The sequence below is a fragment of the Oncorhynchus tshawytscha genome, linkage group LG18 (genome assembly GCF_018296145.1).
Source record: "Oncorhynchus tshawytscha isolate Ot180627B linkage group LG18, Otsh_v2.0, whole genome shotgun sequence".
NCBI lineage: Eukaryota > Metazoa > Chordata > Actinopteri > Salmoniformes > Salmonidae > Oncorhynchus > Oncorhynchus tshawytscha.
In genome coordinates, this window is record NC_056446.1 from 10,528,511 (window position 1) to 10,552,066 (window position 23,556).

A 23,556-nucleotide genomic window follows, 5' to 3' on the forward strand; every position below is an offset into this window, starting at 1 on the left:
ATTAGACAAAACCAAACGAACACAGAACAAAGGATCGGTGATAGCTAGTAGACCGGTGACGACGACCGCCGGGCGCCACCCGAACAAGAAGGGGAGTCACCTTCGGTAATATTCGTGACATATAGTCAATTAACTAATCACTGATCATATTCTTGATGTGATTGGTCTGACTGAAACATGGCTTAAGCCTGATGAATTGACTGTGTTAAATGAGGCCTCACCTCCTGGTTACACCAGTGACCATATCCCCCATGCATTCCGCAAAGGCGGAGGTGTTGCTAACATTTACGATAGCAAATTTCAATTTACAAAAAAAAAAAAATGTTTTTGTCTTTTGAGCTTCTGGGCCATATACAGTGTTCCTCACTGAGTTCTCTGAATTCCTATCGGACCTTGTAGTCATAGCAGATAATATTCCCATTTTTGATTTTAATATTCACATGGAAAAGTCTAGACTCACTCCAAAAGGCTTTTGGAACCATCATCGACTCAGTGGGTTTTGTCCAACATGTCTCTGGACCTACTCACTGTCAGTCATACTCTGGACCTAGTTTTGTCCCATGGAATAAATGTTGTGGATCTTAATGTTTTTCCTCATAATCCTGGACTATCGGACCACCATTTTATTACATTTGCAATCGCAACAAATAATCTGCTCAGACCCCAACCAAGGAGCATCAAAAGTCGTGCTATAAATTCTCAGACAACCCAAAGATTCCTTGATGCCCTTCCAGACTCCCTCTGCCTACCCAAGGACGTCAGAAGACAAAAATCAGTTAGCCACCTAACTGAGGAACTCAATTTAACCTTGCGCAATACCCTAGATGCAGTTGCACCCCTAAAAACAAAAAACATTTGTCATTAGAAACTAGCTCCCTGGTATACAGAAAATACCCGAGCTCTGAAGCAAGCTTCCAGAAAATTGGAATGGAAATGGTGCCACACCAAACTGGAAGTCTTCCGACTAGCTTGGAAAGACAGTACCGTGCAGTATCAAAGAGCCCTCACTGCTGCTCGATCATCCTATTTTCCAACTTAATTGAGGAAAATAAGAAGGATCCTAAATTTATTTTTGATACTGTCGCAAAGCTAACTAAAAAGCAGCATTCCCCAAGAGAGGATGGCTTTCACTTCAGCAGTAATAAATTCATGAACTTCTTTGAGGAAAAGAAAGCAAATTACGGACTCCTCTTTAAATCTGCGTATTCCTCCAAAGCTCAGTTGTCCTGAGTCTGCACAACTCTGCCAGGACCTAGGATCAAGAGAGACACTCAAGTGTTTCAGTACTATATCTCTTGACACAATGATGACACAATCATGTCCTCTAAACCTTCAAGCTGCATACTGGACCCTATTCCAACTAAACTACTGAAAGAGCTGCTTCCTGTGCTTGGCCCTCCTATGTTGAACATAATAAACGGCTCTCTATCCACCGGATGTGTACCAAACTCACTAAAAGTGGCAGTAATAAAGACTCTCTTGAAAAAGCCAAACCTTGACCCAGAAAATATTTTAAAAACTATCGGCCTATATCGAATCTTCCATTCCTCTCAAATAGAAAAAGCTGTTGCGCAGCAACTCACTGTCTTGCTGAAGACAAACAATGTATACGAAATGCTTCAGTCTGGTTTTAGACCTCATCATAGCACTGAGACTGCACTTATAAAGGTGGTAAATGACCTTTTAATGGCGTCAGACCGAGGCTCTGTATCTGTCCTCGTGCTCCTAGACCTTAGTGCTGCTTTTGATACCATCGATCACCACATTTTTGGAGAGATTGGAAACCCAAATTGGTCTACACGGACAAGTTCTGGCCTGGTTTAGATCTTATCTGTCGGAACGATATCAGTTTGTCTCTGTGAATGGTTTGTCCTCTGACAAATCAACTGTACATTTCGGTGTTCCTCAAGGATCCGTTTTAGGACCACTATTGTTTTCACTATATATTTTACCTCTTGGGGATGTTATTCGAAAACATAATGTTAACTCTCACTGCTATGCAGATGACACACAGCTGTACATTTCAATGAAACATGGTGAAGCCCCAAAATTGCCCTCGCTAGAAGCCTGTGTTTCAGACATAAGGAAGTGGATGGCTGCAAACGTTCTACTTTAAAACTCGGACAAAACAGAGATGCTTGTTCTAGGTCCCAAGAAACAAAGAGATCTTCTGTTGAATCTGACAATTAATCTTGATGGTTGTACAGTCGTCTCAAATAAAACTGAAGGACCTCGGCGTAACTCTGGACCCTGATCTCTCTTTTGATGAACATATCAAGACTGTTTCAATGACAGCTTTTTTCCATCTACGTAACATTGCAAAAATCAGAAACTTTCTGTCCAAAAATGATACAGAAAAATCAATCCATGCTTTTGTTGCTTCTAGGTTAGACTACTGCAATGCTCTACTTTCTGGCTACCCGGAAAAAGCACTAAATGAACAAAGCATTACATGGGCTTGCTCCTACCCATCTTTCCGATTTGGTCCTGCCGTACATACCTACACGTACTCTACGGTCACAAGACGCAGGCCTCCTAATTGTCCCTAGAATTTCTAAGCAAACAGCTGGAGGCAGGGCTTTCTCCTATAGAGCTCCATTTTTATGAATGGTCTGCCTACCCATGTGAGAGACGCAGACTTGGTCTCAACCTTTAAGTCTTTACTGAAGACTCATCTCTTCAGTAGGTCATATGGTTGAGTGTAGTCTGGCCCAGGAGTGTGAAGGTGAACGGAAAGGCACTGGAGCAACGAACCACCCTTGCTGTCTCTGCCTGGCCGGTTCCCCTCTCTCCACTGGGATTCTATGCCTCTAACGCTATTACAGGGGCTGAGTCACTGGCTTACTGGTGCTCTTCCATGCAGTCCCTAGGAGGGGTGCGTCACTTAAGTGGGTTGAGTCACTGATGTGATCTTCCTGTCTGGGTTGGCGCCCCCCTTGGGTTGTGCTGTGGCGGAGATCTTTGTGGGCTATACTCGGCCTCGTCTCAGGATGGTAAGTTGGTGGTTGAAGATATCCCTCTAGTGGTGTGGGGGCTGTGCTTTGGCAAAGTGGATGGGGTTATATCCTGCCTGTTTGGCCCTGTCCGGGGGTATCATCAGATGGGGCCACAGTGTCTCCTGACCCCTCCTGTCTCAGTCTCCAGTATTTATGCTGCAGTAGTTTGTGTCGGGGGGCTAGGGTCAGTCTGTTATATCTGGAGTACTTCTCCTGTCTTATCCGGTGTCCTGTGTGAATTTAAGTATGCTCTCTCTAATTCTCTCTCTCTCTGAGGACCTGAGCCCTAGGACCATGCCTCAGGACTATCTGGCATGATGACTCCTTGCTGTCCCCAGTCCACCTGGCCGTGCTGCTGCTCCAGTTTCAACTGTTCTGCCTGCGGCTATGGAACCCTGACCTGTTCACCGGACGTGCTACCTGTCCCAGACCTGCTGTTTTCAACTCTCTAGAGACAACTGGAGCGGTAGAGATACTCTTATTGATCGGCTATGAAAAGCAACTGACATTTACTCCTGAGGTGCTGACTTGTTGCACCCTCGACAACTACTTGCACCCTCGACAACTACTATTATTATTATTTGACCATGCTGGTCATTTATGAACTTTTGAACATCTTTGCCATGTTCTGTTATAATCTCCACCCGGCACAGCCATAAGAGTACTGGCCACCCCTCATAGCCTGGTTCCCTCTCTAGGTTTCTTCCTAGGTTTTGGCCTTTTTATTTATTAGGTTTTATTTACTGCAGTGTCTACTTGTCCAAACGCACAGCCGTGTTCCCACTCTATTGCCACAGAATGTTCACAAATGCCTCACTATACGTCCTATCCAAACATTAAAATGTTAAAATGACCATATATAAGTGCTCTTTTGTCTGATTAATTTTTTTTTTTAAGTAGTCATTCTTCCTGGTGGTGTAACATTTTTTTTTAAATGTATGAACAGATTTTAATAAGATTTTAATAAGCTTGTTGTTGCTAAAACGCTGTCAGTTCCACTTTAAGCAGGTAGTCCAAATGAGCTCAGAGGACCTCTTTCCCAAGGGAGACTGTAGTGTAGTATTACTGTAGTATATTGTCGTACTATAACACAACACGTACCCATTTATGAGAGATTTGCTGTGTGTACAACAGTGCTCAAAGGCCCTTTCATCATGTCCTTTGACATCTTGCCAGATGTCCTCCCAATCCCACTCAGTCCCAACCCAAACCCCTGTGAATTCTGTGGAGGCACTTACAAGACTTGGCTATGTCCCAAATGGTACCCGATTCCCTATATAGTGCACTACTTTAGACCAGAGCCATCAGAAGCCTGTTCAAAAGTAGTGGACTATGAAGTGTATAGGGTGCCATTTGGGATGCCGACATTGTCTTTTCATTTACAACAACAATTTAGACACTTCACCAGAAGCATGACGGCTGGTTGCCAGCCAACATCTCTGCCAAGTACCTCATTGGTATTCCCTGCAGTGGCGTTTGCCAGCCGGAGTGTTGCCTTGGTTACGCTGCCCACGCAGGTGATGATGAATGGCGCTTTGAGGTTTCTCTCCTCCACAAATGCCAGCAGGGAGCACAGCAGCTCCTGTCCCGGCCCAAAGCGTACTGCGTGGACTTTGAGGGCAGAGCCTGCAGATGCCTAGGCACAGTGGACATAGAAAGGGGGGAGGTAAACCGAGACATGAGCATGTTTGGTACTGGGCTGGTGGCGAACTGTAGCATTGCAAAGCTCCCAAACTTTATTCACTCCCAACCCCTAGCAGCCATCGCTTCTTTCTCCTTCTCAATCTGGGGCTGCTCTCTATTGCTCCAGGCCTGGCTTGACCCAATTATGGTTTCCCACAGTCATTGAACCCAAGAAGTCCATTAATCATAGTTCAGATGTTGGGTAAAGGGGAACAGAGGGAGAGGAGAGGGGAGGAGAATAGGGGTATAGACTCTAGAGGCACACTCGCTAGGATGGTGGTCCATTCAGTTCTTTAACAGGATCATCACGGTTAACTAAATACGAGCCTGACCCCATAACCTGCAGTAAAGACATGGGCCCCAGCCGGTGTATACAAATGAGTTTATCACCACCTCGGTGTTCTTTCCAACGGATTCCATATCGTATTCTCATTTACTCAGTGTTCACCCTGCTGGTCTTCAACCGCCTGACAGAGCAGCTCTGCATTACAGAAGTAAACCATAACATCATGATTTTTCTTAAAGCTATCCACGGCTTGCCTCGTTCAACCAACTTGATCTTATGAACTACACATTCAAGTTACACAAACTGAAAGGCAATGGGAGCGTAGAGGTCAGTCGGTTTCATGAGACTAATCAACAAGGAGAAACATTTGCGTTATTGATGCACATTTTAAAAATGTATTCATTTAACTAGGCAATTCAGTTTAGAACTAAATCTTATTTACAATGACGGCCTACCCCAGCCAAACCTTAACGACGCTGGGCCAATTGTGCGCCGCCCTACGGGACTCCCAATCATGGACGGTTGTGATACAGCCCGCAATCGAACCAGGGTCTATGGTGATGCCTCTAGCACTGAGATGCAGTGTCTTAGGCCGCTGCGCCACTCGGGAGCCCCCCGGATGTGAGCATCTATGTTTTGTCCAATTACTTAGCCCCTATTCAGATCATTAAGGCAATGTTTCATATAGCTTATATAGCTTATATAATATTTATCATGGATGGATGAACAAAAATACACTACATGACAAAAAGTATGTGGACACCTGATCATTGAACATCTCATTCCAAAATCATGGGCCTTAATATGGAGTTTGTCCCCCCTTTGCTGCTGTAACAGCCTCCACTCTTATGGGAAGGCTTTCCACTAGATGTTGGAACATTTCTGCGGGGACTTCCATTCAGCCACAAGAGCCTTAGTGAGGTCGGGCACTGATGTTGGGCGATTAGGCCCGGCTCGCAGTCGGCGTTCCAAATCATCCCAAAGGTGTTTGATGGGGTTGAGGTCAGAGCTCTGTGCAGGCCAGTCAAATTCTTCCACACCAATCTCGACAAATCATTTGTGTATGGACCTCGCTTTGTGCACAGGGTTATTGTCATGCTGAAACAGGAAAGGGCCTTCCCCAAACTTTTGCCATAAAGTTGGAAGCATAGAATCATTTACAATGTCATTGTATGCTGTAGCGTTAAAATTTCCCTTCACTGGAACTAAGGAGTCTAGCCCGAACCATGAAAAACAACCCCAGACCATTATTACTCCTCCACCAAACTTTACAGTTGGCACTATGCATTGGGGCAGGTAGCGTACTCCCGGCATCCGACAAACCCAAATTCGTCCATCGGACTGCTAGATGGTGAAGTGTGATTCATCACTCCAGAGAACGCGTTTCCACTGTTTGAGTCCAATTGCAGCGAGGTTTACACCACTCCAGGTGACACTTGGCATTGTGCGTGGTGATCTTAGGCTTCTGTGCAGCTGCTCGGCTATGGAAAACTATTTCACAAAGATCCCAATGAACAGTTCTTGTGCTGACGTTGCTTCCAGAGGCAGTTTGTAACTTGGTAGTGAGTGTTGCAATAGACAGACAATTTTTACACGCTACGCACTTTTAAGCACTCGGCGGTCCCATTCTGTGAGCTTGTGTGGCCTACCACTTCGCGACTGAATCGTTGTTGCCAGGCATGGTAGAGAAATTAATTTTACATTCTCTGGGAATAGCTCTGGTAGACATTCCTGCAGTCAGCATGCCAATGGCACGCTCCCTCAAAATTTGAGACATCTGTGGCATTGTGTTGTGTGACAAAACTGCACATTTTAGAGTGGCCTTTTATTGTCCCCAGCCCAAGGTGCACCTGTGTAATAATCCTGCTGTTTAATCATATTCTTGATATGCCACATCTGTCAGTTGGATAGAATATCTTGGAAAAGTGTGCAGCGCCTCTAAAAATGAACCATGAATGAATTATCTTCACGAGAGCACAGCCCCCAGCCAGACAGTGTTCCAGCACGAGGTGGAATAGGCTAGAATTTGTGCGATTTAATTTACCAGCTATAAAACAAAACGGCATAAATACTTTTTAAACATCAACTGCAGCATTTATTTTACTATAAATGTGATCATATTTGACTTTTTTTTTAAATTCACAAATGCGAGTGAAATGCTCGCACTGTGGAGCCCTGACCACCCGCCGACGTGGCTGGTGAAATAGACATCTTAAAGCCAATATCTGAAAATGTGGTTAGTCTCCGTATGGAGGTTGTGATGCAATCGTGGAGCCTCCGGAGGCCAAATTGTGCTCCATACTGTGTCACTGTGCGCCTCCCAAATATTGTAACACTACGGATGGGTCCATGTAGCTCCATAATTTACATGATTGGTTGATGGTAGGCGGGGACGGGAGGTCTTGTATAAACACAAACACACGTCCTTGACAACTTCCTTCACAACAGGTCTGTGCTGCTCCGCGAAGCGCAAGAAGGATGAATGCCCTGACTTCTGCTGAGGCCGTATCCCCGTAAATTCTGCACAGCCCAATGCAGATTCCAGATTGACTTCTCAGCACCTTTTACCCTCCAATGACAAAATCTACCCGCATATGGCAGGTGTTAATTTTAGGCCCTGATGGTCTATATTGTTTGTTACAGGGTTTGTTAGTATCTAACCTGCCACAAACACAATCAGGGGACTTTTGTTCGAACCAAAACAGTGATTGTAACCCTGGATCTGAACAAGCAACTTCCAGCTTTGTCACAGAGCAGAGAGAGGCTCTGATGACTGCACGCTTTTAAAGCACATAATTATCAAACCTCTGTGAAGCACCTCTCTGTCACTCTCTCCTGCTCATCTAACTACTTAAAATCCCCTGGATTGGATCACCACAAATAAACACTTGTACAACCAAGTGATCAAAGACAACCCAAATATTTCAGGTGATGAATACATGTTTGGAGTAGTTGTAGTGTGCTTGATTAATGCAAGGACATTTTGGTTTGACAATGACAATTAATGCACATTTATTTATGGGGAAACTTTAAATGAGCTCAAAAGAGGAGATGCCAAAGCATGTATTCATACATACAGGCATAATGCAATGTCGTATGGGCAGATGACGTTACACTTAATTTATATTGCTATGTTTGTTATAGGTTACCCCGTTCATTAGCACCTATTGATGGTATCTTAAATGCGCATTGATTGTGGGAAGTTCCTTATGTTTCCAACATGTATCTTTCATATCAGATAGAAATCATTTTCAAAAAAAGCTTAAATTACTACACACCGCCCACACAGCCATACCTCTATATTAGAGGCAACCACCTGGGCTAATTAACTATCTAGCATGCTCCGCACTCCTGTGTGTAACAGAAGGCCACCAGAAACGTGTTGTAACTGACAAATACTGTTGGCTGCAACTGTCATAAGGCTGATTATAACAGCGTACAGTAAGTGTGTATTTTGAAAATATTTTTGAGGAGATATGAAAGTAAAAGTCTTTATGTTTCGAGAACAGTATCGCAATTGAGATTCGATTCATGTTTAGATGGGGTATTTGGCTGCCAGAGCCAGTCTACCTCGGGAAATTAGGTAGTAGTCTGGGTCCAGTTTCCCAAAAGCATCGTTAGGCTAAATTCATCATTAGAGCCTTCGTAGGAGCATCAGAATATCTCGAGCTGTTTTCCAAAACCATCGTTATTAACGTTGCACTTAAATGTAGATCAGCGAAGTGCATCGTTAGATGCTTTTTTTTGCCCTTCTTCATCACTTTATACAATATAATCACATGGTTTATCGGCCCTCTGTGAACACTTTTAACTTCAGAACAAAGTTGATTACACATACAATGTTGCCAACCGATGTCTTTGCAATTGATAGAAACAAGCAACGTATAAAATATGCTTAAAATGAAAAACGAAATAAATGCATTAAAATATAAAATGAGCAAAGTATTGAGACAGTGAGACATTTTTTTGTTTTGGCTCTGAACTCCAGCACTTTGGGTTTTAAATTATACAATATAGGATGTTAAAACTGCAAATGGTCAACTTTCATTTGAGGCTATTTTCATCCATATGGGGTGAACTGTTTAGAAATTACAGCACCTCTTTTTTTTTAACACAGTTCCCCCCCATTTTAGAGTACTAACAGTATTGGGACAAATTCACTTGTGTATTAAAGTCACTTTTATTGTAAATAAGAATATAATTTTTCTAAACACTTCTGTTTTTATTTACAATAAAAGTGAATCCAAAATGACACATTATATTATTTAGCCTACCATTCATTTCTATTGGACACAAAATAATCTGAAACACAACCAAAACAAACAAAATGCATCCAACAAATTTCTAGAGTCACAAGTTTGATGTAGTCATTACGTGCTAGGAATATGGGACCAAATATTTAACGTTTTACTACTTTAATACACATTTGACCAATGACTGATACCTGACATGATAACTCCTTGCTGTCCCCAGTCCACCTGACTGTGCTGCTGCTCCAGTTTCCACCAACTGTTCTGCCTTATTATTATTCGACCATGCTGATCATTTATGAACATTTGAACATCTTGGCCATGTTCTGTTATAATCTCCACCCGGCACAGCCAGAAGAGGACTGGCCACCCCACATATGCTCTCTCTAATTCTCTCTTTCTTTCTCTCTCTCGGAGGACCTGAGCCCTAGGACCATGCCCCAGGACTACCTGACATGATGACTCCTTGCTGTCCCCAGTCCACCTGACCGTGCTGCTGCTCCAGTTTCAACTGTTCTGCCTTATTATTATTCGACCATGCTGGTCATTTATGAACATTTGAACATCTTGGCCATGTTCTGTTATAATCTCCACCCGGCACAGCCAGAAGAGGACTGGCCACCCCACATAGCCTGGTTCCTCTCTAGGTTTCTTCCTAGGTTTTGGCCTTTCTAGGGAGTTTTTCCTAGCCACCGTGCTTCTACACCTGCATTGCTTGCTGTTTGGGGTTTTAGGCTGGGTTTCTGTACAGCACTTTGAGATATCAGCTGATGTACGAAGGGCTATATAAATACATTTGATTTGATTTGAGAGTGATGGGAGTGCTGGATCAGATGACCTGGCCTTCACAATCACCCGTCCTCAACCCAATTGGGATGAGTTGGACTGCAGAGTGAAGGAAAAGCAGTTAATAAGTACTCAGCATATGTGGGAACTCCTTCAAGATTGTTGGAAAATAATTCCTCATGAAGCTGGTTGAGAGAATGCCAAGAGTGTACAAAGCTGTCATCAAGGCAAAGGGTGGCTACTTTGAAGAATCTCAAATATATTTTGATTTGTTTTTTGGTTACTACGTGATTCCATGTATTTCATAGTTTGTCTTCACTATTATTCTACAATGTAGAAAATAGTAAAAATAAAAATATTATCAGCTCTCAACCAATCATGCTATTTTTTTTCTCCCCCCCCCGCATTGTTCGTAACTTGTTTTGTACATAATGTTGCTGCTACCATCTCTTATGACCGAAAAGAGCTTCTGGACATCAGAACTGGCATTCCTCACATCAAATTGGACGAGGAGTTCTTCTTCAATGAGTCGGACGCAAGGGATATACTGCAGACACCAGGCCCCGATTCGCTGGAGAAGGAAACTGAGATTGAGGCAAAAGATCCGAGTGCCTTGCGACGAGTGGGTTTTCTGCCCTTGCCATTCTGCTAGCTAACGTTCAAATGCTGGAAAATAAATGGGACAAACTGAAGGCACGTACAGTTGAAATCGGAAGTTTACATACACATACAAGGAAGTGGATGGCTGCAAACTTTCTATTTTTAAACTTGGACAAAATAGAGATGCATGTTCTAGGTCCCAAGAAACAAAGAGATCTTCTGTTGAATCTGACAATTAATCTTAATGGTTGTACAGTCATCTCAAATAAAATTGTGAAGGACCTTGGCGTTACTCTGGACCCTGATCTCTCTTTTGACGAACATATCAAGACTGTTTCAATGACAGCTTTTTTCCATCTACGTAACATTGCAAAGATCAGAAACTTTCTGTCCAAAAATGATGCAGAAAAATTAATTCATGCTTTTGTTACTTCTAGGTTAGACTACTGCAATGCTCTACTTTCCGGCTACCCGGATAAAGCACTAAATAAACTTCAGTTAGTGCTAGAATCCTGACTAGAACCCCAAAATGTGATCATATTACTCCAGTGCTAGCCTCCCTACACTGGCTTCCTGTTAAGGCAAGGGCTGATTTCCAAGGTTTTACTGCTAACCTACAAAGCATTACATGGGCTTGCTCCTACCTATCTCTCTGATTTGGTCCTGCCGTACATACCTAAACGTATGCTACGGTCACAAGACTCAGGCCTCCTAATTGTCCCTAGAATTTCTAAGCAAACAGCTGGAGGCAGGGCTTTCTCCTATAGAGCTCCATTTTTATGGAATGGTCTGCCTACCCATGTGAGAGACGCAGACTCGGTCTCTCTAACCCTATTACAGGGGCTGAGTCACTGGCTTACTGGTGCTCTTTCATGCCGTCCCTAGGAGGGGTGCTTCACTTGAGTTGGTTGAGTCACTGATGTGATCTTCCTGTCTGGGTTGGCGCCCCCCCTTGGGTTGTGCCGTGGTGGAGATCTTTGTGGGCTATACTCGGCCTTGTCTCAGGATGGTAAGTTAGATATCCTTTTAGTGGTGTGGGTGCTGTGCTTTGGCAAAGTGGGTGGGGTTATATCCTTCCTGTTTGGCCCTGTCCTGGGGTATCATCGTGGGGCCACAGTGTCTCCTGACTCCTCCTGTCTCAGCCTCCAGTATTTATGCTGCAGTAGTTTGTGTCGGGGGGGCTAGGGTCAGTTTGTTATATCTGGAGTGGAGTACTTCTCCTGTCTTCAAAAATCAAATCAAATTTTATTTGTCACATACACATGGTTAGCAGATGTTAATGCGAGTGTAGCGAAATGCTTGTGCTTCTAGTTCCGACAATGCAGTAATAACCAACAAGTAATCTAACTAACAATTCCAAAACTACTGTCTTATACACAGTGTAAGGGGATAAAGAATATGTACATAAGGCTATATGAATGAGTGATGGTACAGAGCAGCATAGGCAAGATACAGTAGCTGATATCGAGTACAGTATATACATATGAGATGAGTATGTAAACAAAGTGGCATAGTTAAAGTGGCTAGTGATACATGTATTACATAAGGATGCAGTCGATGATATAGAGTACAGTATATACGTATGCATATGAGATGAATAATGTAGGGTATGTAAACATTATATAAGGTAGCATTGTTTAAAGTGGCTAGTGATATATTTACATCATTTCCCATCAATTCCCATTATTAAAGTGGCTGGAGTTGAGTCAGTGTCAGTGTCAGTGTGTTGGCAGCAGCCACTCAATGTTAGTGGTGGCTGTTTAACAGTCTGATGGCCTTGAGATAGAAGCTGTTTTTCAGTCTCTCTGTCCCAGCTTTGATGCACCTGTACTGACCTCGCCTTCTGGATGATAGCGGGGTGAACAGGCAGTGGCTCGGGTGGTTGATGTCCTTGATGATCTTTATGGCCTTCCTGTAACATCGGGTGGTGTAGGTGTCCTGGAGGGCAGGTAGTTTGCCCCCGGTGATGCGTTGTGCAGACCTCACTACCCTCTGGAGAGCATTACGGTTGAGGGCGGAGCAGTTGCCGTACCAGGCGGTGATACAGCCCGCCAGGATGCTCTCGATTGTGCATCTGTAGAACTTTGTGAGTGCTTTTGGTGACAAGCCGAATTTCTTCAGCCTCCTGAGGTTGAAGAGGCGCTGCTGCGCCTTCTTCACGATGCTGTCTGTGTGAGTGGACCAATTCAGTTTGTCTGTGATGTGTATGCCGAGGAACTTAAAACTTGCTACCCTCTCCACTACTGTTCCATCGATGTGGATAGGGGGGTATTCCCTCTGCTGTTTCCTGAAGTCCACAATCATCTCCTTAGTTTTGTTGATGTTGAGTGTGAGGTTATTTTCCTGACACCACACTCCGAGGGCCCTCACCTCCTCCCTGTAGGCCGTCTCGTCGTTGTTGGTAATCAAGCCTACCACTGTTGTGTCGTCCGCAAACTTGATGATTGAGTTGGAGGCGTGCGTGGCCACGCAGTCATGGGTGAACAGGGAGTACAGGAGAGGGCTCAGAACGCACCCTTGTGGGGCCCCAGTGTTGAGGATCAGCGGGGAGGAGATGTTGTTGCCTACCCTCACCACCTGGGGGCGGCCCGTCAGTAAGTCCAGTACCCAGTTGCACAGGGCGGGGTCGAGACCCAGGGTCTCGAGCTTGATGACGAGCTTGGAGGGTACTATGGTGTTGAATGCCGAGCTGTAGTCGATGAACAGCATTCTCACATAGGTATTCCTCTTGTCCAGATGGGTTAGGGCAGTGTGCAGTGTGGTTGAGATTGCATCGTCTGTGGACCTATTTGGGCGGTAAGCAAATTGGAGTGGGTCTAGGGTGTCAGGTAGGGTGGAGGTGATATGGTCCTTGACTAGTCTCTCAAAGCACTTCATGATGACGGATGTGAGTGCTACGGGGCGGTAGTCGTTTATCCGGTGTCCTGTGTGATTTTAAGTATGCTCTCTCTAATTCTCTTTCTTTCTTTCTCTCTCTTGGAGGACCTGAGCCCTAGGACCATGCCTCAGGACTACCTGGCATGAGGACTCCATGCTGTCCCCAGTCCACCTGGCCGTGCTGCTGCACCAGTTTCAACTGTTCTGCCTGCGGCTATGGAACCCTGACCTGTTCACCGGACGTGCTACCTGTCCAAGACATGCTGTTTTCAACTCTCTAGAGACAGCAGGAGTGGTAGAGATACTCTTAATGATCGGCTATGAAAAGCCAACTGACATTTACTCCTGAGGTGCTGACTTGCTGCACCCTCGACAACTACTGTGATTATTATTATTTGACCATGCTGGTCATTTATGAACATTTGAACATCTTTGCCATGTTCTGTTATAATCTCCACCTGGCACAGCCATAAGAGTACTGGCCTCCCCTCATAGCCTGGTTCCTCTCTTAAGTTTCTTCCTAGGTTTTGGCCTTTTTAGGGAGTTTTTCCTAGCCACTGTGCTTCTACACCCGCATTGCTTTCTGTTTGGGGTTTTAGGCTGGGTTTCTGTACAGCACTTTGAGATATCAGCTGATGTACGAAGGGCTATATAAATACATTTGATTTGATACACCTTAGCCAAATACATTTAAACTCAGTTTTTCACAATTCCTGACATTCAATCCTAGTAAAAATTCCCTGTCTTAGGTCAGTTAGGATCACCCCTTTATTTTAAGAATGTGAAATATCAGAAAAATATCATGATTTAGTTAATCTTTTATTTATTTCATCACATTCCCAGTGGGTCAGAAGTTGACATACACTCAATTAGTATTTGGTAGCATTGCCTTTAAATTGTTTAACTTGCGTCAAACGTTTCGGGTAGCTTCCCACAATAAGTTGGGTGAATTTTGGCCCATTCCTCCTGACAGAGCTGGTGTAACTGAGTCAGGTGTGTAGGCCTCCTTCCTCACACACATTTTCAGTTCTACCCAAAAATCTTCTATAGGATTGAGGTCAAGGCTTTGTGATGGCCACTCCATTACCTTGACTTTGTTGTCCTTAAGCCATTTTGGAAGTATGCTTGGGGTCATTGTCCATTTGGAAGACCCATTTGCAACCAAGCTTTAACTTCCTGACTGATGTCTTGAGATGTTGCTTCAATATATCCACATAATTTTCCTACCTCATGATGCCATCTATTTTGTGAAGTGCACCAGTCCCTCCTGCAGCAAAGCACCCCGTGCTTCACAGTTGGGATGGTGTTCTTCGGCTTGTAAGCCTCCCCTTTTTCCTCCAAACATAACGATGGTCATTATGCCAAACAGTGTTGTTTCATCCGACCAGAGGACATTTCTCCCAAAAGTACGATCTTTGTCCCCATGTGCAGTTGCAAACCGTAGTCTTGCTTTTTTTATGGCGGTTTTGGAGCAGTGGCTTCTTCCTTGCTAAGCAGCCTTTCAGGTTATGTCGACATAGGACTCGTTTTTACTGTGGATATAGATACTTTTGTACCTGTTTCCTTCAGCACCTTCACAAGGTCCTTTGCTGTTCTGGGATTGATTTGCACTTTTCACACCAAAGTCGTTCATCTCTAACTCGTCTCCTTCCTGAGCGGTATGACGGCTGCGGGTCCCATGGTGTCTATACTTGCATACTATTGTTTGTGCAGATGAGTGGTACCTTCAGGCGTTTGGAAATTGCTCCCAAGGTTGAACCAGACTTTTGGAGGTCTACAATTTTTTTCCCCATGATGTCAAGCAAAGAGGCACTGAGTTTGAAGGTAGGCCTTGAAAAACATCCACAGGTACACCTCCAATTGACACAAATTATGCCAATTAGCCTATCAGAAGCTTCTAAAGCCATGACATAATTTTCTGGGATTTTCCAAGCTGTTTAAAGGCACAGTCAATTTAGTGTTTGTAAACCTCTGACCCACTGGAAATGTGATACAGTGAAATAATCTGTCTGTAAACAATTTTTGGAAAAATGACTTGTCATGCACAAAGTAGCTGTCCTATTTTGTTAACAAGAAATTTGTGGAGTGGTTGAAAAATTAGTTTTAATGATTCCAACCTAAGTGTATGTAAACTTCTGACATCAACTGTATATCCTACCAATGGGACATTAAGACGAATATCTTATGTTTCACCGAGTCGTGGCTGAACAACGACATGAAGAACATATTGCTGGTGGGTTATACACTATCGACAAGACAGAACAGCAGCCTCTGGTAAGACACGGGCTGGGGGCCTATGCATTTATGTAAACAGCTGGTGCACGATATCTAAGTCAAACCAAAATAGTCTCAGTTTTGCTCGCCCAAGGTAGAGTATATAAGTTGTAGACCACACTATCTACCTAGAGAGTTTATCTGTATTTTTCGTAGCTGTCTACATACTGCCACAGAACGAAGTTGGCACTAAAACCGCACTCAATGACTTGTATTCTGCCATAAGCAAACAGGAAAATGCTCACCCAGTGGCGGTGCTCCTGGTGGCCGGTAACTTTAATGCAGGGAAACTTAAATCAGTTTTACCGAATTTCTATCAGCATGTTAAATGTGAAACCAGAGGGGAAAAAATTCCAGACCACCTTTATTCCACACACAGAGATGCATACAAAGCTCTCCCTCGCCCTCCATTTGGCAAATCTGACCATAATTCTATCCTCCTGATTCCTGCTTAGAAGCAAAAATAAAAGCAGGAAGTACCAGTGACTCGGTCTGTAAGAAAGTGGTCAGATGAAGCAGATGCTAAACTACAGGACTGTTGCTAGCACAGACTGAAATATGTTCTGGGATTCTTCCGATGACATTGAGGAGTACACCACATCAGTCACTGGCTTCATCAATAAGTGCATCGAGGACATCGTCCCCACAGTGGCTGTACGTACATACCCCAACCAGAAGCCATGGATTACAGGCAACATCCACACCAAGCTAAAGGGTAGAACTGCCGCATTCAAGGATCGGGACTCTAACCCGGAAGCGTATATGAAATCCTGCTATGCCCTCTGATGAACCATCAAACAGGCAAAGCGTCAATACAGGAGTAAGCTCAAATCGTACTACACTGGCTCCGACACTCATCGGATGTGGCAGAGCTTGCAAACTATTACAGACTACAAAGGGAAGTACAACCGAGAATTGCCCAGTGACACAAGCCTACAAGACGAGCTAAATAACTTATATGCTCGCTTCGAGGCAAGTAACACCGAAACCTGCATGAGATCATCAGCTGGCCCGGATGACTGTGTGATCACGTTCTCCGCAGCCGATGTGGGTAAGACCTTTTAAACAGGTCAACATTCACAAGTCCGCTGGGCCAGACGGATTACCAGGACGTGTACTCCAAGCATAACCTGACCAACTGGCAACAGCCTTCACTGACATTTTCAACCTCTCCCTGTCTGAGTCTGTAACACCAACATGTTTTAAGCAGACCACCATGGTCCCTGTGCCCAGGAACACTAAGGTAACCTACCGAAATGACTACCGACCCGTAGCACTCACGTCCGTAGCCATGAAATGCTTTGAAAGGCTGCTCATGGCTCACATCATCAGCATTTTCCTAGAAACCCTAGACCCACTCCAATTTGCATACCGCACCAACCGATCCACAGATTATGCAATCTCTATTGCACAAAAGGAACACCTATGTGAGAATGCTATTCATTGACTACAGCTGAGCATTCAACATCATAATGCCCTCAAAGCTCATCACTAAGCTAAGGACCCTGGGACTAAACACCTCCCTCTGCAACTGGATCCTAGACTTCCTGACGGGCCACCCCCAGGTGGTAAGGGTAGTTAACGGCACATCCTCCACGCAGATCCTCAACACGGGGGCCCCTCAGGGGTCCGTACTCAGACCCCTCCTGTACTCCCTTTTCATTCATGACTGCTCGGCCAGGCATAACTCCAACACCATCATTAAGTATGCTGATGACACAACAGTGGTAGGCCTGGTCACCGACAACGATGAGACAGCATATAGGGAGGAGGTCAGATACCTGACCATGTGGTGCAAGGACAACAACCTCTCCCTCAACGTCATCAAGACAAAGGAGATTATTGTGGACTACAGGAAAAGGAGGACAGAGCATGCCCCCATTCTCATTTACGGGGCTGCAGTGGAGAAGGTTGACAGCTTCAAGTTCCTTGGCATCCACATCACCAACAAACTAACATGGTCCAAGCACATCAAGACAGTCGTGAAGAGGGCACGACAAAACCTATTCCCCCTCAGGAGACCGAAAGGATTTGGCATGGGTCCCCAGATACTCAAAAGGTTTTACAGCTGCACCATCGAGAGCATCCTGACATGTTGCATCACTGCCTGGTATGGCAACTGCTTGGCGTCCGACCGCAAGGCACTACAGAGGGTAGTGAGTATGGCCCAGTACATCACCGGGGCCAAGCTTCCTGCCATCCAGAACCTTTATACCAGGCGGTGTCAGAGGAAGGCCCAAAAAATGGTCAAAGACTCCAGCCACCCTAGTCATAGACTGTTCTCTCTGCTACCGCATGGCAAGCGGTACCGGAGCACCAAGTCTAGTTACAAGAGGCTTCTAAACAGCTTCTACCCCCAATCCATAAGACTCCTAAACAGCTAATCAAATGGCTACCCAGACTATTTGCACACCCCCTGCTGCTACTCAATGTTATTATCCATGCATAGCCACTTTAACTCGACCTGTATGTACATAATTACCTCGACATCAGTGCCCCCGCACATTGACACATTGACTCTGAACCGATACCTCCTGTATATAGCCCCACTATTGTTATTTATTGCTGCTCCTTAATTGTTTTTCTTATCTCTTTTTAAAGGTATTTTCTTAACTGCATTGTTGGTTAAGGGCTTGTAAGTAAGCATTTCACTGTTGTATTCCGCGCATGTGTTGACTGTATGTTTGTTTATTCCATGTGTAACTCTGTTGTTTGTGTCCTTTGCTTTATCTTGGCCAGGTCGCAGTTGTAAATGAGAACTTGTTCTCAACTAGCCTACCTGGTTAAATAAAAGTGAAATTAAAAAAATATTTTGATTTGAAATACAGTATGATATAGCCCTATTTCATGTTCAATAAATCATTCTATTTTGCTAGTACTGTCTATCATTTGTCTCAATATATTTTATGACGTGTGCGCAATGATGTGCCAAATCGGTGATTTAGTGCATTTTTATTGGGTAAGCATTAGAATAAGCCACCTCAATTTTTGTAGCCATGGGTGGTAATATTTCTCTCGGAGCTGATCCGTCGTCAGTATTGTGAAACATTTTTAATGATAAGGTAAGATTTTAAATGATAAAGCTGACCTGAGAACAGCACTGCCTTTCTTTCGATTCTAGCAGTATCAACAAACGCTCCAAAGACGCACTTAGCGACTGTTCTCTCTGCGTGGTGTTTTGGGAAACACGTTACATATTGGCTGCTGTAGAAAAGATGCATCGTTAAAACACCCATACACCTAAGTTCTATCGCCAAAGAGAAACTGGGCCCTGGAAAATATTGCGTTGAGAGCAGTGGCGGTCGGCACCATTGAAGATGAGGGAGGACTTTAAAAAAAAAATATATATATATATATATATATATACAGTGCCTTGCGAAAGTATTCGGCCCCCTTGAACTTTGCGACCTTTTGCCACATTTCAGGCTTCAAACATAAAGATATAAAACTGTATTTTTTTGTGAAGAATCAACAACAAGTGGGACACAATCATGAAGTGGAAGACATTTATTGGATATTTCAAACTTTTTTAACAAATGAAAAACTGAAAAATTGGGCGTGCAAAATTATTCAGCCCCCTTAAGTTAATACTTTGTAGCGCCACCTTTTGCTGCAATTACAGCTGTAAGTCGCTTGGGGTATGTCTCTATCAGTTTTGCACATCGAGAGACTGACATTTTTTCCCATTCCTCCTTGCAAAACAGCTCGAGCTCAGTGAGGTTGGATGGAGAGCATTTGTGAACAGCAGTTTTCAGTTCTTTCCACAGATTCTCGATTGGATTCAGGTCTGGACTTTGACTTGGCCATTCTAACACCTGGATATGTTTATTTTTGAACCATTCCATTGTAGATTTTGCTTTATGTTTTGGATCATTGTCTTGTTGGAAGACAAATCTCCGTCCCAGTCTCAGGTCTTTTGCAGACTCCATCAGGTTTTCTTCCAGAATGGTCCTGTATTTGGCTCCATCCATCTTCCCATCAATTTTAACCATCTTCCCTGTCCCTGCTGAAGAAAAGCAGGCCCAAACCATGATGCTGCCACTACCATGTTTGACGGTTGGGGATGGTGAGTTCAGGTTGATGAGCTGTGTTGCTTTTACGCCAAACATAACGTTTTGCATTGTTGCCAAAAAGTTCAATTTTGGTTTCATCTGACCAGAGCACCTTCTTCCACATGTTTGGTGTGTCTCCCAGGTGGCTTGTGGCAAACTTTAAACAACACTTTTTATGGATATCTTTAAGAAATGGCTTTCTTCTTGCCACTCTTCCATAAAGGCCAGATTTGTGCAATATACGACTGATTGTTGTTTAATGGACAGAGTCTCCCACCTCAGCTGTAGATCTCTGCAGTTCATCCAGAGTGATCATGGGCCTCTTGGCTGCATCTCTGATCAGTCTTCTCCTTGTATGAGCTGAAAGTTTAGAGGGACGGCCAGGTCTTGGTACATTTGCAGTGGTCTGATACTCCTTCCATTTCAATATTATCGCTTGCACAGCGCTCCTTGGGATGTTTAAAGCTTGGGAAATCTTTTTGTATCCAAATCCGGCTTTAAACTTCTTCACAACAGTATCTCGGACCTGCCTGGTGTGTTCCTTGTTCTTCATGATGCTCTCTGCGCTTTTAACGGACCTCTGAGACTATCACAGTGCAGGTGCATTTATATGGAGACTTGATTACACACAGGTGGATTGTATTTATCATCATTAGTCATTTAGGTCAACATTGGATCATTCAGAGATCCTCACTGAACTTCTGGAGAGAGTTTGCTGCACTGAAAGTAAAGGGGCTGAATAATTTTGCACGCCCAATTTTTCAGTTTTTGATTTGTTAAAAAAGTTTGAAATATCCAATAAATGTCGTTCCACTTCATGATTGTGTCCCACTTGTTGTTGATTCTTCACAAAAAATACAGTTTTATATCTTTATGTTTGAAGCCTGAAATGTGGCAAAAGGTCGCAAAGTTCAAGGGGGCAGAATACTTTCGCAAGGCACTGTATATATATATATTAATTTATGAGCATGACCTTATTTATATTAAGGTCATTCATATTCCATTCACCCAACTCAATGTAACATCGATAAGTTTAGGCTACAACATGATACTCAAATTTTCCCAATACCCATCATGAGGTTATAACAACCTAGCCTATGAATGAAAGTTTAGAACATAGGTGCACAGGTCGACAGAAATGTGAGTAATCAAGGTGTCAGACAATGACACATTCAATACCGCCTTGCACACTCTGGCCTGCATCTAGCTGATCTAGGGTCTAATAATTAGTCCAACAGTTGCAATTGAGAGTTTCTATTTGTCAAAATCAGGTATGTTTATCCCAGTTTCATTGCATATGCTGAGGGTGCTGCAGCACGCCCTGAAAAATCAGTATTAAAAAATATATATATTTTTTTATCTCACAAATGTAGTGCACTGGGACTTTACTAGTCCTGTATTAGCGGACCGACATAGCTGTCTGTAGTGCGGGCAACATTTTGTTGCAGCACCCTCACTCCAAAACATTTTCCTGCAGCTATGTTTGTAGCTATAATTCCTTCTTGCATCTATGCGCTCTCCTCCTCTCACCTTTTCCCTTAGCTTGTGGACTTCAGTGTACAACACATCAGCTGTCTGACTAGATGAAAAAATCTTAACAAGCCAAACCTTTATATCATAACCGCTAACTGCTACACGCAGCCTAAATCGTTGTCACCATTATTAGCCAACGTCATAGTCAATATAGCTACTAGAACTAACGCATTAGTAAACCCGCTACTATCCTGCAGCAGTTTAGCAGTTACACCGGTTGGCCCTGGTGGCAATAAACTAATAAAACTGACCTTGACTTGGAAGAGTTACAGTGTTGTAAAAGCTATAACCAGCTAGCATCCCTCTCTGTTTGAGCTGGGTGTAACATTCCTCTCTGTTTGAGCTGGATGTTTTTAGTAGGCTAAACTAGCTAGCTGCATTCGCAGTAAGTGAAAATGAAAGAAAAAAATACAAATATAGCTCTCTTGCGTCACCTTCATTTTTGAATAAATTAATTTCTTAAACTCTTCAACTATTGTGTTTCTCTCTCTTTGAGTCAACTACTCACCAAATGTTATGCACTGCAGCGCTAGCTAGCTGAAGCATATGCTTTCAGTATGAGATTTATTCCATGATCCTTTCATTGGGTGGACAACATGTCAGTTCATATTGCAAGAGCTCTAACAGGTTGGAGGACGTCCTCCAGGAGTTGTCATAATTACTGTGTAAGTCTATGGAAGAGGATGAGAACCATGTGCCTCCTGGGTTTTGTATTGAAGAGGACGGAAACTAGCTGTCCTCCGGCTAATACACCATGGTGCTACCTTACTGCGCTGTTGAGGCTACTCTATACCTTTATTGCAAAACATGTTTTTTAATCAATTATTTGGTGACGTGTGACTATATTTAGTACAGTTTTATCTATGCAATTCACTGAGGAAGATGGTCCTCCCCTTCCTCCTCTGAGGAGGCTCCACTGTTGAGACCTTTCTCCATAGGTGCCACATTTCAAGTTTTGTGCAAATGGTTAATTTAGTGTTTTTCACAAAATTCTAAATGGCGGACCCTGAGGCAAATTTGTTCCTTGTGAGGAGAGGGACCAAGGTACTGCATTTGATGACTTTGGGTCAGTGGGTGAAGGCCGTCATCTTCCCAAGTTTTCATTTTCAACCTCTTGTTATGGCGCTACCATCTGGCCAATCAGTGTAATTTAACAACGCATTCCAAGGTGCTGGCTTGTTTTTACCAACACTCGTCACCCTCTGTGTCCCTTGTCTAAACGCAGCATGAACGAATTTACGAACGGAGACAGATCCACAGTCCCCTTCCCGATTTCATCGTGGGGGACCATAACATTGAAGTCATTAGACCTTAAGGAGTAACAGTAGGCTGGCCTACAGTCATTACGAGTACATTATTGGGCTAGTTATAGGTTAAAGGCCTATGAACATCACACGCAGCAACTCGGATGCTCACATTCCCGCTCACCCGATCTTGACATCGCTAATGAGAAGACCCAGGTCTATGCAAACACTTTACTGTGACCTATCGGGGGGTGGGGGGGCACAACTAGCACACTTGGTGTGCACATCCTATGTTCAAGGTATTTTGTACCTTGGGTGATATGTTGCTCCCGTGGAGAGCCTTAGAACGAAGGAAGGTTAGTAGCCAAACTAGTGTATTTATGAATCTAAATACCTTGAAAACCGATGTAAAACAAGACATGTATTAAAGCAGGAAACAGTCGGTCAACTCACCATACTTTCAAAGAGAACGTCAGTTTAGGATTGAAGTTGTGTATTTTTTTCCTGCCACTTGCATAACGTGGCACTGTTTTAACAAAAGGTTAACTTTCCCTTGTTTTGATAAAGTAGTGGGTGAAGTTACACAGATTCCGGTGCATGAACTGCTGAACGTTGCAGTTAAAACACACACCCCACTGCTGTTTTCTGTAGTCTACCCCTTAAAATCCAAAATATTGGTAATTAAATGGGCATTACGTAGTAGCCTACGCTACACGATAAACCTAATATTATTGCCTGTAGCGTATTTTCTTCTGCCCCAATTTATTGTCTTTTACTGCCACCTGCTGTTGAATAGTTGGCGCCAGAGCCATTCATTTTGCGTTTAATATAGGCGGACCTAATTTTGTTGAAACTGCTCAGTTATCACGTACTCTTCATCATAATGTTATTTCACGCATATGGCCTCAAACCTGCTTGATAATTACTAGACAGAGTCTTTGTGGCCCCCCAGACACAGGCCTGCAAGCTGAATAT

At 43.6% G+C, this 23,556-nt stretch overlaps 1 protein-coding gene across 2 annotated transcripts in view; it reads right to left on the bottom strand.

Annotated features, from left to right (window-relative positions):
• LOC112217474 (bifunctional protein GlmU) overlaps nt 1-23,332 on the bottom strand; it is a 32,744-nt gene extending 9,412 nt beyond the window's left edge. Inside the window, exons 1-2 of one of the 2 annotated variants that reach the window (XM_042300637.1) lie at nt 23,035-23,332; nt 4,402-4,632 (exon numbers count right to left, since the gene is read on the bottom strand). In XM_042300637.1, coding sequence (XP_042156571.1) covers nt 4,402-4,632; nt 23,035-23,037 — 234 coding nt within the window. In that variant the 5' untranslated portion in view covers nt 23,038-23,332. The remainder of the gene's footprint in view (nt 1-4,401; nt 4,633-23,034) is intronic. The other variant, XM_042300638.1, reaches the window with a different exon arrangement.
• Between the last annotated feature and the right edge of the window lie 224 nt (nt 23,333-23,556).